Raw genomic sequence first — 14,434 nt, 5'->3', positions numbered from 1 at the left:
CAATTTGAAGTCGTAATGTGCTGTCCTTGACCTCTTATCAGTTAGGAACAACAAGACGTTAAAAAAAAAAAAACTGATCCTGAGGGAGTCTGTTGAGCCGTGGACATCTACACTATCTGTGGTTCAGACACTGGATTAGAGAAACGCGTTAAAAATGGAAGTGGTACAGACTGGAGATTCAATTTTAGATGAGCTAGTACGAAAGTGGCTGTCTTGGGACAAGGTACTGCACGTAGCTGTAGTCTTAAATCGACGTTTAAATTGAATAAAAGTTTTAATTGCATCATCGCGTTCTCTGTAATAAGGTCATACTTATTGTATGATGCATGTAATTGCATTTTCTTTCAAAGCACTTGCACAGATAATGTTTTTATTAACCTTAATTGCGTATCATATATAGACCTTTCCTATTTTTCAATATATTTTCATCATAGGTGTAAAACACCTTAGGTACAGATCGATTAAGCAAACCAACTATAAAGTGATGCCGGTGTCTGATTTAAGTCAACGCTTCGACAGTATACGCCTCAAATGAACATTGCTTCTGCTTGTAGAATGAAAATACACGTAAAGAAATTACAGACCTCGCAAGGCAAAAAAATGTCAAGGAACTGCAAAAAAGACTTGGGGAGAGAATGGAGTTTGGAACAGCAGGTGATAATTTAGGCCCAAAATATATTTTTGAAATCTCTGACAAAGATTCTGCAGGCCAAATATGCTGCAGATATAATTTGACTTTTTTGGTAAAATAAAGAGCATCATAAACAAACTTCATTTTTAAAAAAATGTTTCATTTAGTTACACTTATAGCTACATTTTGTTGATAACATTTTTATATGTAGTAGTTGACTCTGATAGGCAATAATTTACAGGGCTCTGAGATTTTATGATAAATTTCTTGTTATTTCTCCAAAAAAAAAACTTATAATAGTATCAAAATGTATTTAAAATGTATGTTAGTGATCAGTGCGTTATTGTCATTGCAGGTGTAATAGTTTTTCTTTAATAATCTGTAAAGGTTTATTTAATATTTTGCTTAGTATTATATCTGTTTTACTTGTCACATTAAAATCCTTTGCAATTTTGCAATAGGTCTTCGTGCTAGGATGGGTGCTGGCAATTCTATGATGAATGACCTTACCATTATCCAGACAGCACAGGTATAACTTTTTTCCACCCTCTTGCCTTGGTTTCTACTCTCCTCTCTTTGTTTCTCTCTCTCCCTCAGTATCCACGTGCATTTGTGTGTGTGTGTGAGAGACAGTGTATGTTATTGTTTATCATCTGCACCCTACCCCACCCAACACACACACACATATGCATGGTGAGAGTGACAAGAGTTTTTACTATTTTAAAATATTTTATAATAATCCTGACCTTTTTGTTTCAGGGATTGGCAAAGTATGTCTTGAAAGCAGAACCAGATGTTGTGAAAAAGGGAATTGTGCTGGGTTATGATGGTCGTCACAACAGTGACAAGTAATTTTTCAAATTTTCACTATATGGCAGCTGTAACTATAGCTTATTCCCTATATCCCATTTGTATTCACAATTTACTTATCCTCTGTGACTTAAGCTAAGTAGCTTTATAGACTTTTTACTCGTTGACAATAGAGTGTCCAATAATCCAATTGCAGATGCTCCAGACTGTATAGATAATAAGGATAGTTTTTTGTTTTTTTTTTAAATGCGTTAAATTTCATTCCATAAAATCTTGTCAATTTTTTATAACTATTTGTAATTTTTCTGTTACTTAATTTATTTAGTTATATAAATATAAATTGTATATAAATAAAATCTTCATGCTTCATTTGGCCAAATTTTTATATGGTACCAAACAAATTAATATTTTTAATTTCTCATTATCTGTGTAGACACATTGTTTTGAAAGAAAAAAATTAATATTTTTCCTTTTGGTTTGCTAGATGGGCTTTGATCTCAGCTGCTGTGTATATAAATGAGGGGATCCCTGTTTATCTCTTCTCTAAAATGTGCCCCACCCCATATGTGGTAAGCCGCTTTTGTTGTTACTTTTTTTTCAAATTCCGCACCTTACTCCCCCCTTCCAAACTCCTCTCATTAGTAATTTCTGACATATAATGACTGTATTCATGCTATAATTGAAGCTCTGAGGGGAATGGCTAGATTGTGCAACCAATTTTTTTACATTGGCTATAATTAAAAACAATGTAAATTAAATATTTAAGGTGGAAATTATTTTTTCTGCTTAAATCATTGTTTAAAACTAAATTTTTAGTGTTAATTTTTCTATTATATTTATATTTTGTTAAGTCCAGACAGATAATTCTTTAAGTTTACTGTCATCACTGAATTAATATATAAAAAAAGTCATTTTTGTTGCAGCCTTTTGCTATTCTCCACTTTGGAGCAACATGCGGAGTAATGGTGACTGCTAGCCACAATCCCAAGGATGACAATGGCTATAAGGTAGTTGTTTTTAAGTTAGTTTTCAGTTTTTAGTAACTAAAGCAGTGATAAGCTGCATAAAGCTGCCTTAGAACATCTTGGTCACCATTTTTTTTTCTTCACTCAGTTTTTTGTGCAAAGCATAGTTTACCCTGTCTAATCATATTGCAACACTGTATGTGTGTTTCAGGTTTACTGGGAGAACGGAGCACAGGTGTGTAGTTTTTATCTATACTTTTTTAACTTGATTACTTTTCTCTTTTTTCATATCTCAATGAGAGACAATAAACTTACTCTTTACAATATAACAAAGATGACATGGGCAATAACATGTATTCTGTTTGTGAAATGGTTTGCTCATTTTTAACTTGAAATGTGACTCGGCGACATATTTTTTTCTTATTATTAAGTATCAAACATTATTATTCAGAATGTCGTATGATTTGTAGTCCAAAATTTCTTTTTCATGGTATTGTAGATTGTTTCACCAATTGACAAAGGAATCTCCAAGGCTATAGAGGACAACCTGGAACCGCTTGAGTCTTCTTGGGATACATCAAGAGTCAAATCCAGTGCATTGTGTAAAGATCCATATCAAGAAGCCTTGAAAGCCTACAATGCTGGTTTAAGTTCTCTCTGCTTTCACAAGTATATAATGTCTTTCAACACTCTTTATTCATTTTTGTAGTGATTTATTGACCATTGTTAATAATAATAATAATAATAATAATAATAATAATAATAATAATAATAATAATAATAATAATAATTGATTTTGTAAATTGACTTTCCTAATGTGGGTGTAAGCTCAGTATGCTGCACATTAAAAACTTCAAATGAACCAACAGTCAACCATAATAGAAAAGGCATCAGCAAACAGAGGAGACAATGGCAAACATGAACCAAGTGCATAGGTGAAAATAAAGAACAGAGGAGTGAGTGGAAAAGTACACTTGATTATGCAAGATATTTATTAAAAAAGATGAGTTTAAAGGTTTTGAATGTAGACAGTTTGAAAAGAGGTAGAGAATTCCATACAGTGGTACTCCAGAAAGAGAAGGATGGCACAGAGATTTTGGGTCAGGGGGAAGACCAAAAAGACTGACGGCTGGTAAGCCATTGTTTGTTCAGACAGGTATGCTAGGGCTAGGTTGTAAAGACAAAGGTAGTGCTGTCTGGAGATCTTGTAATCAATGCAAGTGCAGTCTGACAGCCAGTGAAATTCATGCAGGAGGGTTGTGGCATTGAAGATCAAGGAGAAGAGAGTTACAGTAATCCAACAGTGACAGCACAAAGGGAGGCATGCTGTTTAGTGGCCGAAACTGACATGAAGGGTCAGATGTTACTGATCCTGTGAAGCTCAAGGAAGATGGACTTGCTGCATTGATATGAGATTCAAGATATGATGATGCGTCCTTGGCAGCATAAAGATTCCAGACAGTCTGGGAAAGAGAGATGTTCACCCATAAGAAAGTAGAAGTAGTAGAGAATGGCTCACATTCCATTTTACTTTACAGAGACTGTTGGAAAGACCTCAGTGTTGTCATCCTTCAGTCTGCTGGTTGACCTCCAGGCTTTGACAGAGTCTGCTGTGTGGTGGTGAAGACCTGCTGGAGCTGAGAAGCAAGGCCAGACACTAGCAACTATGTGTCAGCAGTACCCATAATGCTATAGACTCATATGGCAGATGGTGGAATCAGGTGGTTGGATGTACACAGATATTGAATAGAAGAGGCCCAAGCATATGCCCTTCTTCAGAGCAATAGTCAAAGATATGGAACCTGAGTGTGATCAGTCAAGTACAACTAGAACCAGTTCAAAACAATTCCACACAGACCAAAAATAAGATGCTAGAAAAGGTTGTCATGGTCGAGTGTATCAAATGCCGCCAACAAATCCAGCAATGGCAGTAAGGAGATATGATCCATGTTGCAAACAGACATTTAACCATTTACCAATCACACTGACACCATCTCAATCAAATGATCCAAGTAACTGTGCTTGAGAAATGGTTCAGAAATTAAAGCAGCACATTTTCAGATACTTTCAACAGAAAAGGGAGATTGCAAACAAAGCAATATTTTGTAAGGTCATTAAGATCGAGGCTGTGTTTCTTTAAAAATGGGGTGATGCGTAGCATGATTAAACAGTGGTGGACAGCACCAATCAACACAGAGTAACATCTGAAATCGAAATCGTCAAGGCATTTGCGCAGGAGATGGGTCAGAAATGGGTCAAAAGTGCAAGATTTGTTATAAAATGAAGACTATCAATGTTCATGGTGGTAACAGAGCTAATGTATGAAAGAAAGAATTATTGCATTTTTTTTTTATTTCTTTTCTTACACAATAAATAGTATGTAAATGTGTGATGTGGATTGTGTTCCACTTGGTATAATGACATGATAACATCACAGATTTTCTTGCGAAAAAGTTTAAATTTAATATACTTTTGTGATGCGAATTTCAGCCATATTGCACACTTTCACTACAACTTTTAGGGTGATGTGCAAAGCATACAAATTTCATCACATATATGTATGCTTATGTGTATGTCTGCTTAACAGAGATCAAAATGCCAACAGCAAACTTCGCATTGTGTACACAGCCATGCATGGTGTAGGATTTCCATATGCCTTGCAAGCTTTCAAGGCTTTTAATCTAGCTGAGCCAATTCCAGTAACAGAACAGGTAAATAGTTCATGTAAAATATAATTGCAAATAAATAAATAGGATATTTATGAATGTAAAATACGATTTAATGGCAGTTGAAAATTTAAAGTTATAGTTAAATGTTATAGATCATAAATATGAAAACATCCCACTTTTATACTGTGATTGGTCTTTCTGGAGTAAAATTTACTAAAGAAAATTTGGCTACATTTTATAACATTGTTCTGGTTTTGCAAAAGTGATCAGTATCCTTGTCATGGCTGTTGTTTAAACAAAAATTAAGAACGAGTATGTTGTATAGTAAGTCTGTCTTGTCTGCAGGAGCAGTAGATTCTTTTATTTTTGTTGTTGCAATTAAGCTTTTAGATCTGTGGCCAGAAGTCTTTGTATACCTCAGCAATATATTTTAAAATTATTTTGCTATGTTATAGAGGCAGAAACAGGTGATGGCTTGCTTTTTCACAAAATATTTATGTGTAGCTAAAGTCAGTTAGACAGGTCTTCTTTGTCAACAGGTTGACCCTGATCCTGAGTTTCCAACTGTGAAGTATCCAAATCCAGAAGAAGGCAAAGGAGCTTTAGTAAGTACACATCTTACAAAGAATCTCCTGATCTCTCAAGAATGAAAAACACATTTTAATTGTTGGCCCTAAAAAAAATATCCAGTGGAATTGCCTACCTTGCCATTATTTACTGTCCCATTCAGAAACACAGTGTAACATGAGTCTTCCATGGAGCCAGCTTTATCTTGCGTCACAGAAAGATTTTATTAAGGCAGTACATTTGTCAGGAATGTTGTCCTGACACCTTTCGGTTGTCTTTGTGCAGACACTTGCAATGCAGACAGCTGATGCAGCTAACAGTCCCTTTATCATTGCTAATGATCCTGATGCTGATCGTATGGCCATAGCAGAGAAGCTTCCCAAGTAAGCAAAACAGTTTATGTTGAGGAGAGAAGACAGGCAGCCATTGTAGAAAATGCTGCTTATTCTTAGGTATAGTCTTAAATAATGTAAAAAAGTAAATATTTCACTAGGAAGATTTTTTTTTTTTTGTCTATGTCTTATTTCGGAGGGCAAACTTAGGAAACTTAGTCTTCTACTTCATACATCCAGGCTTATCAGAAAAAAGGAGCCAGATTTGGATGCACAAGAATACATTCAAGCATATTGATACACATGCACACAAAGGTACAAGGAGATGCACTTAAGCTTAGAAATGTAGAATTGTAGATACATCTAAGTATCCAAAGAATATGCATAATATAATATTTTCTGACATTGGTTAAGCTTTATCTTTTTTATTTAAGTGGTGGATGGAAAATTTTTACTGGGAATGAGATTGGAGCCCTTCTAGGCTACTGGCTATGGATTTCATATCAAAATCAAGCAAAGAAAGCTCCAGGTATGTTCATTAGGGCTTTTTTTTTTAAAGCACCAGCCATATTTTCAAAACTCTTCTTGGTCATACCTATGCCTTTTAGAAATCAAAGAAAATAAGTGTCAATAAGTGCAGCAATTGCTTCTTAATGACCCGCTGCATTAGGTCTGTATGAATAAATTTATTCATTTAACAAGATTATGGCAGATACAAGTGACTGGGTTTTGAGCAGACTTGAACTGTGATGTTCAGATTTTTCTGAGGCAGCATCTGATGTATACATGTTGGCCAGCACGGTATCTTCAAAAATCTTGCATTCCATGGCTAAAAAAGAAGGCTTCAGATTTGAGGTGTGTTGATGTAGACAACTTTATTTCTGTACAACTTACAACGTACAACTGTAGTATTTCTGCATGGAAAAAGATCATCACAAATATTTTGTGGGCCATTGTATACATGCTTGCTTGAATTTGTCAAACTTTGGGTGTATTATATGATGTAATGGAAGGCTTCTTATATATGACTGTGCAAAATCATTCTTTCTCTCTTTTCTACTCAGGAAACATTAACAGGTTTTAAATGGATGGGCAACAGGAGTGATGAATTGATAAAACAGGGAAAAACTGTTCTCTTTGCCTTTGAAGAAGCAATAGGTGTGTATTCACTGTAATTTAACATTTGCTGCAGAAAATGGTTTGGTGTCATTTGTAAGACACCTTATAGTTGCGGTACCTGCTCAGTAGAAGTAAGCATAAGCTAGTAAAGCAGGTGTAGTAATTTTTCATGTGGCGATTACTCTTTTATATTTACGTTGGTGTCTCATTGACAAGAGCGTGGAATGGGCAAACCTAGTTGAAAGCTATAAGCATAGCTGCTGTTAATGTTTTGCAGAGACTATATAAATATCTTGTATGTATGACCTCTCAGTCTTATACGAATTAGTGATGGCTTACAGCATTCTGTCTTCAGTTAAACAGACTCCACTGATTGTTGGGATTATCACTCTCAGAAAAGTATGCTTGCTTTAAGTTGTATTCAGTCTTACTGTAGAGGAGCTCTCAAACTTAAGATTCAGCTGCCCAACCAGCCATTTGTAAGTTATGTTCGCTGATATTGTGTGTGGTACCTAGTCAAAAAGTGATGTCCATGGATGTTTGTTTCTTTCTACAGGCTACATGTGTGGCACTATGGTTTTAGACAAAGATGGTGTGTCTGCAGCAGTAGTGATGGCAGAATTTGCAAGTCATCTGTATGCCAAGGGAATGACTGTGGAAAAACAGTTGGAGGCTGTATATGGAAAGTAAGTTTTTACTCTATAATTTGATGATATAATGTACTGCATGCATATATACAGACATGAAATTCATACGGATTCTTCAGAAATTCCAGCCCTTCTTATGCTGACTGCAAATTTTAACATAATTTTTTTTTTCTTATGGATGACATTAGCAAGGCATTATTCTGGCTAGTGAAAGTCAATATTACAATAGTTCTCAGAGTTAAGACCCCCACCCCCTTGTATAGAATGCTTTTAACTTTCTGTGCATGCTTGTGATGTTGGAAAAAAACAATAATTGAGAAATAAGACAATCTGGTAAAAATTCTTGAATCCTATCACCTATATGACGGTTTTTATGGCAGATATGGCTATCATCTGAGTAGCAACTCCTACTTTATCTGTCATGAACCTTCCATCATCAGACGCTTGTTTGAAGAACTCAGAAACTACAAAGGTCAAGGAAAGGTTCGTATTTGTGTTTAGCTTTGGTCACCATCAAAATTATATAAATATTGACTTCAAGGATTTGCTGTGTAATTTGTAATGGCAAGAGATGTCTTTCTTTTCAGTATCCTGATTCATGTGGGCCATACAAAATTGACACTGTGAGAGATTTAACTGCTGGCTATGACAGCACCACACCTGATAACAAACCAGTAAGGATTTTAATTTGAGGAAACTTAGCACACTAAATCTATGAAACAAGTGCTGTCTTTCAGTTTGTTTTTGGTGTCTGGTGAGGGAATACACAGAAAGGTGTTAGATGAGGTGGTGTGAATTGAGTTTTGTCATGTCAAATGTGGTGTGGTTGAAGAAGATTGGACATGGAAAAAAGAGTGACTGTAAAAACAGTCTCTATAGATGACAGCAAGATCACTTATGATTTGCAATGAAAGGACATGATCTGGTACATAGCAGGACCCAATGAGGATATTCATCAGCATCAATAACAATAAGTACACAACAGCAGAAATCTTGTGAAACATCAACATAACAGAAATTTGTTTTAGATTGTAATGCTTTTTCATGAAGATGTTATATCATATTTTTTTTCCAAAAATAATACAAATCTTTCATTTTACAGGTGTTACCTGTCAGCAAATCAAGCCAAATGATCACTTTTGGCTTTGCCAATGGCTGTGTGGCCACATTGCGAACAAGTGGCACAGAACCGAAAATTAAATACTACACAGAGCACTGCCCTGATCCCAGCAAAGGGTAAACCACCTTCATATTTTGCCTTTTTTTAAAGTGTTTATCCTTGCATTCAGTGGCCAGTTAACAAGTGTGGAAGAGTAGTAATGACATTAAAGGGAAATCATCCCTATAGATTTGAGCATTGGACACTATAATTTATCAGTTGGGCATGGAGACAGGGATTAGGGACATAGTAGCCATAATACTGATTGCACCTGTCTGAAGTCACTTCCTGTCCCCTCCTTTTCCCTTTTTTTTTTTTTTTTTTTTTATCCCTGTCCTTTTCGGCTTCTCCTTCTTTCCTCATCTCAGCACAAGGGCTGTTTGTAGATTATATTGAATGAACCTACTGTTTCTGAGAAGTTCATAATCTGGGTGGTTCATAAAATGAAAAAAAATTCCATATTATTAATAGTAGTAACACACATTTTCAAATTACTCTTCTGTTTTGTCTTACTTATGTGTACTATCAGCTAACTCATCTTGTTACGTATGGGGGTATATAGTTTGAAAACAGCATTTACTGATGGGGATAGCTTGAAGTAAAAATGAAAACAGCTCTGATTCAACCAGCGTTTTGCAATATACATATATGTGTGTAATGTTGTGTATGTGTTTCAGCCTAGACAAAGCTGGAGCTGAGCAAGAACTTCAAGACATTGTGAAGAACATCAAAATACACTTCTTTCAGCCAGAGAAATTTGGTCTTATACCTCGACCTGATGCTTGATTTTATTTTGTATGGTATCAGTTGTCACATTAGCATGTTATATTCAGGTGTAGGCTTTAGAAGAGGACCCTAGCATAGCATAAAAATGAAACAGTGAGCTTGTGTCACTGTTAAAGATAAATATATATGGAGATTTAAAATTAATAGTATTCAAGGAGGCAATGAAAGAGAAGAAAGTGAAGTAATACTTAACCCATACTCTCCCAAGAAATTGCTGTCTCCCAAGAAATATCCTTGCTGTCTTCATCAAATAATTGTCCTTTCCCTGAAGGAAGGATATACACAGTTATCTGAAGTAGCTTTCTTTTTCAAGTTGACAGAATGTCACGGACTCTCCCAACAACATCTGGAAGAAAAGTCTACAGTTAAGCATTATATTGCTGTTATTTGTTTTGTACTGTGTGTATGTGTCATGTGAGTATAGATTTATACTTGAATCAACATCATTCAACAACATGCATATTCACACAAATTTGTACCTTCATAATTCATCACAAATAGCAACAAATTTCAGGTTTAATAAATTTATGTTCTTTTAGAAAATTGGTAATCTTAGAAGTGTATGTCGCCCAGAAAAATGGAGTTGACAGTTGTTAAATACTGAATGTAAAACTAATCGTCTTTTTACTTCTCTTACAACTTCAAATGAATCAATGCACACATGAGTTGTGCATAGAAAATGGGTTAAGTGTGAAAGATTATTTATCAATGGAATTTACATTATTCAACATTTGTATTAGCTCTGAAGTATGGATATTGTTTTTGTTTCCATGTCTATGTGCGCCAAATGGGTCTTTAAAAACACATTTTTATTTTATGTCCAGACTGGAATGATGATATTTTAAAGCTATGTCCTAAAACATACATGATGATGTTTCTAACTTTTTTATTTTGAAGTGATTGTGTTTCCTTCACTATTATAGTCTTACTTTTAATTGAAAATCATGGAAAATGATAATTATTATTATACTTTCCAAGGTAATTTTGCACCAGCAGCAAAATTATGCATTATGATCTCATAAATTTGTATAAATCTTAGATTTTAAATTGGTCCGTTAGCTTCATTGTTAGCTATGGTTAATGAAACAGTCACTTTGCAAACTTCATTTTCTAAATATTGACTTGGCTAAGTTTGTCGTTTTAGGATATAGAGAAAAAATATGGTGCAATAGTTTAAACCACTGTAGAGTAAGATATGTTTCATATAATATTTTACTTAAATTTCTTGTTTATGATAATTGGCTGCAGTTGTGTGTCCCGGGCTATTTAAGGAGAGTGTTTCAAACTTTAGCATTGTAGCGTTAATATGCATTTAAGCTTAAGCATGACAATTTTTCAGTTTATTTTTAAATAAAGATTCCTAAAACTTGATGAAGAGTAAATGTGCACAATCCATAATAAAATAATTCACATCAATTTTAAAACTTCATTTATTTTTGTTACTCTGTATGAAGATGAAAATTTGTTTGGAAACTAGTCATTGTCAGATCAGGAGTTTTGTTAATCCAATAGTGCATTAAAAATAAGCTGTCTCTTTGAAATAGTCTCATGAATGTAATCATTACCTATATGTATATATTCAAGTTTATTTTTGCTAAAAGGAAAACTTACGTGTGTGCATGCATCATTTCAAGCTTTAATTTATATAAATATTCTTTCGAGTATTTTTTTATTTTTGTTTTTTGGGGGGTTTTTTGGTGCTTTTTTATATTTTTTTACGTTTTTATTTCGTAAGGTGGGCTGCATAGTCTGGTTATGCTGCCAATTTTAGAGCAGGTCACTAGTTTGAAGCCTATTCTGCTATCCATAAAAGTTTCCCCTCCCACTCAGAAGTAATGTCATGATCATAAATTGCTTTTTATGTATAATCAAACCAATCATAAAAAAGTGGACGGCAAAATGACTCTGAACTTGGTTTATGATGTTAACTGTATTCTCTAGTAACAATTATTCAGAGTGCAATGGGATTGGGGCTATTTTCCTTTCCATGTTGATAGAAAACTAGTAGTACTTTGGCCATGAGAGAATGAACTATGATTTCCAAATTAATAATAGATGATCCAATCAGGGCACCTTTTTCCTCCCTGTGTTTTGTTCTGTAAATTGACAAGCATTCAAGTTTGCTTCATTAGTGAAGGGAGTCTTGAGATTGTGACTTACATTTGCAGTTTTATTTTGTGCTTAAGTAATCAGAAAATAATGGGGGAAAGACATTAGATGATAGTGACTTAAATTTTTTTTTTAACAGTTTCTAAATTTATCATGAGTTATTTCTTGAAGGAATGTATGGTGTGAAGATGGGGAGTACTCTGTATACTTTTTTTTACATTGCAAAGAGGTCATATTTTTATGTCAAGGTAGCATGCCATTTAATTCATTCTCAATACTTAAGTCTGTGTGCTTTTGTAAATTTTCTCATCTACATTGTTATAAAGCACTGAAGGTACTTTAACTTCTTCCAGTACCAATGTGTAACTTGAAGCGTACTTCTGCTGTGGTAACTTTATATCATTTTTTGATATAAACATTTATACAGTTTATGTTGAATTCTTACATGCTAATACCTCTACTAAGTTATTTGTATTAAGTGGAAATTATTAAATAACATATATTTAATCCAGTTTTCTTAGCTGTTCCTATTGTTTCTTTCTGCCAAATGTCTCTGATGGAATAATCATTTAACAGTTACTTTTGCAACTTACAGATGCTAAGTATATTTTATTTCCTGTTGCTATGAAATAAAGGATAATCATAATTCCCAATATTTTGTGAAATCGTTAAACATAAATTAACTAGCAGTTTTGGGCCATAACAGTGTCTTTCTGTGTTGAAGCCAGTAGCTATGATAAAATATACTTAAGATATATCTGATAGCAGCTAAATAGGCATGATCATGTTAAACAGGACTTTTATGGACATGTTCTATGTCCATCAACACAACCATTCTAAAAATGTTATAACACTTAATCTTAGTTGTGCTATTACTTGAATTCTGCTGCACCAGGAAACCTAATTGTAAAGAATTCCTTACTGCAACCTAGAGGCTTCTTTAGAATTTTGTCACAGGCACTTGAAGAATTTTCTTTTTCTTGAAGCAAGCATGTATGCAGTTTTTATCTAACTTAGGCAATTTTTTCAAATTTGTTTTCACCCAGCTTTCTCAGAGTTCCTTTTTTTAAAAAGTAATTTTGAGTTCACTATGGAACCGATGGATTTTTTTTTTTCCAATTGTGCAAATTCCAACCAGTTCTTGTATGTAATCTGGTATTGCTTGTATGAAATTTTCGGTGTTCATATTTTTCCTCTGTGGAACATGGCTCAATTGTATTTAAAATGTTAACATGCTACTTTGTAGCACGACTGTTTTTGTGAGAAACCAAGTTGTTGGAGTAAATGGATATTGTATACCTTGTTGAAAGTCCCTCTGAGAGAGTATGTTGTGTGTAAGAGTATAAGAATATACTTGTAAATGCCCTAAAATGTACCTTTTATGATTTTCTCATACTTTTGTGATCATTCCTGCAGATGCCATACACTGGTTAGCGCTTGTCACCAATACAGTTACTATAGGCTGTCCTGGGTTCAGATATTGTCTCAGGCATGCTGTTCTTTCTCTGTGGTTTTTGTTTATAAGACTGGCTTCACTGTCATGGTATAGACTTAGTTGCTGGCTCCACATAAAACACCGATTCCCGACACCTCACTGCCTTACATATTGTTTCGTACTGCTCATCATAGCTGATGCCATCCAAATCTTCGCTTAGGCAAACATAAATGATTTAACATGAAGTTTAGAAAGTAATGTAAGGGCTGTTTATACCACTGTGAATAAATTATTTCCAAAAAAGACATAAAATTGGACAAAAAGGTGAGTCCAGATTTATGCCTTTTACAGAAGTTTGTAGCCTTGTTACTAATTTTCAGTTTCCATCAATATGAAAACTGGTTACTGTACTAGCTTGGAAAAGAATACTTCTTAAACATTAAAGGATCATTGTAGTCTTTGTAGTTTTCATTGCGGTTGAACCATTTAGTTTTGCAAAGCTTCTGCTCAGTTTTGATTTTAAAAGAACCTGGTTTGCCATTGATAATTGCAACTGCCTGTGTCAACAGCTAAAGCAAGATTTTCTTAGTCTTTTTTCTGTAGGAAAAAAAAAGTTGCAGCCACTATTTTAAAGTAGCATAATAATTTGTGCAATAAAATTAATTTTCAATTTTTCAGGTACTTCTTTTGCTGCATATTCCAAACCAATATGCCACCACCAATGTCCAACTAGTAGTTTAGCTTGTCTGTTGTTTTATTATCTTATCTCAATTATTTGGAGGCAGAAGAAAAGTACTCTATGTGGAAGACAAGTTTTTCTTTTGCCATTTTTACAGTTGGCACTATATATTACTCAAAACAATGGAAAGACCAGTTGTATAGCTAAACTATAAACTTGTCCGTAGTTAAACACTGTGCCAATAAACAGACAATAACACGGAATCAAAGCATTTTTTTATTCATTAGCTGTCAGCATAAATATCAAACAATTTCTTTTAAACAAATCATTTTAACAAGAATTTGAGCTTGAGCTGACACCAGCAGTAACACCCCGCCCACCCTCAAGACTAAAGCTATTGTGTTCACAATGGGTGGGTCTGCACGTGCACTCCATGTTTTTTGCTGTTCGCTTCATGCCTTATATATGCTACAATTGCACGCAATTTTTTTGTGGGGTCAATAGAATCCACATATAGGCTCTATCC

General features: G+C 34.3%; 1 protein-coding gene across 3 annotated transcripts; it reads left to right on the top strand.

Annotated features, from left to right (window-relative positions):
* Window positions 1-23: 23 nt before the first annotated feature.
* LOC112558872 (phosphoglucomutase-2-like) lies at window positions 24-13,687 on the top strand. Of its 3 annotated transcripts, none has more exons than XM_025229603.1 (19): window positions 24-223; window positions 555-654; window positions 1,093-1,160; window positions 1,391-1,479; window positions 1,926-2,010; window positions 2,365-2,448; window positions 2,618-2,641; window positions 2,906-3,075; window positions 4,994-5,117; window positions 5,615-5,680; window positions 5,928-6,025; window positions 6,409-6,503; window positions 6,747-6,829; window positions 7,039-7,132; window positions 7,650-7,779; window positions 8,121-8,223; window positions 8,328-8,414; window positions 8,843-8,976; window positions 9,577-13,687. In XM_025229603.1, the coding sequence occupies exons 1-19, from the start codon at window positions 155-157 to the stop codon at window positions 9,683-9,685; spliced, it is 1,812 nt and encodes a 603-aa protein (XP_025085388.1). In that variant the 5' UTR covers window positions 24-154; the 3' UTR covers window positions 9,686-13,687. The 3 variants fall into 3 exon arrangements, with proteins under 3 accessions (XP_025085388.1, XP_025085387.1, XP_025085389.1); XM_025229602.1 differs by having other exon boundaries at window positions 6,732-6,829; window positions 9,577-13,685; XM_025229604.1 differs by having other exon boundaries at window positions 91-223; window positions 435-654; window positions 6,732-6,829.
* The last annotated feature ends 747 nt before the right edge of the window (window positions 13,688-14,434 follow it).

The sequence above is a fragment of the Pomacea canaliculata genome, linkage group LG3, assembly GCF_003073045.1.
Source record: "Pomacea canaliculata isolate SZHN2017 linkage group LG3, ASM307304v1, whole genome shotgun sequence".
In the NCBI taxonomy this organism is placed as follows: Eukaryota; Metazoa; Mollusca; class Gastropoda; order Architaenioglossa; family Ampullariidae; genus Pomacea; species Pomacea canaliculata.
This window is presented reverse-complemented; position numbering and strand designations above follow the sequence as displayed.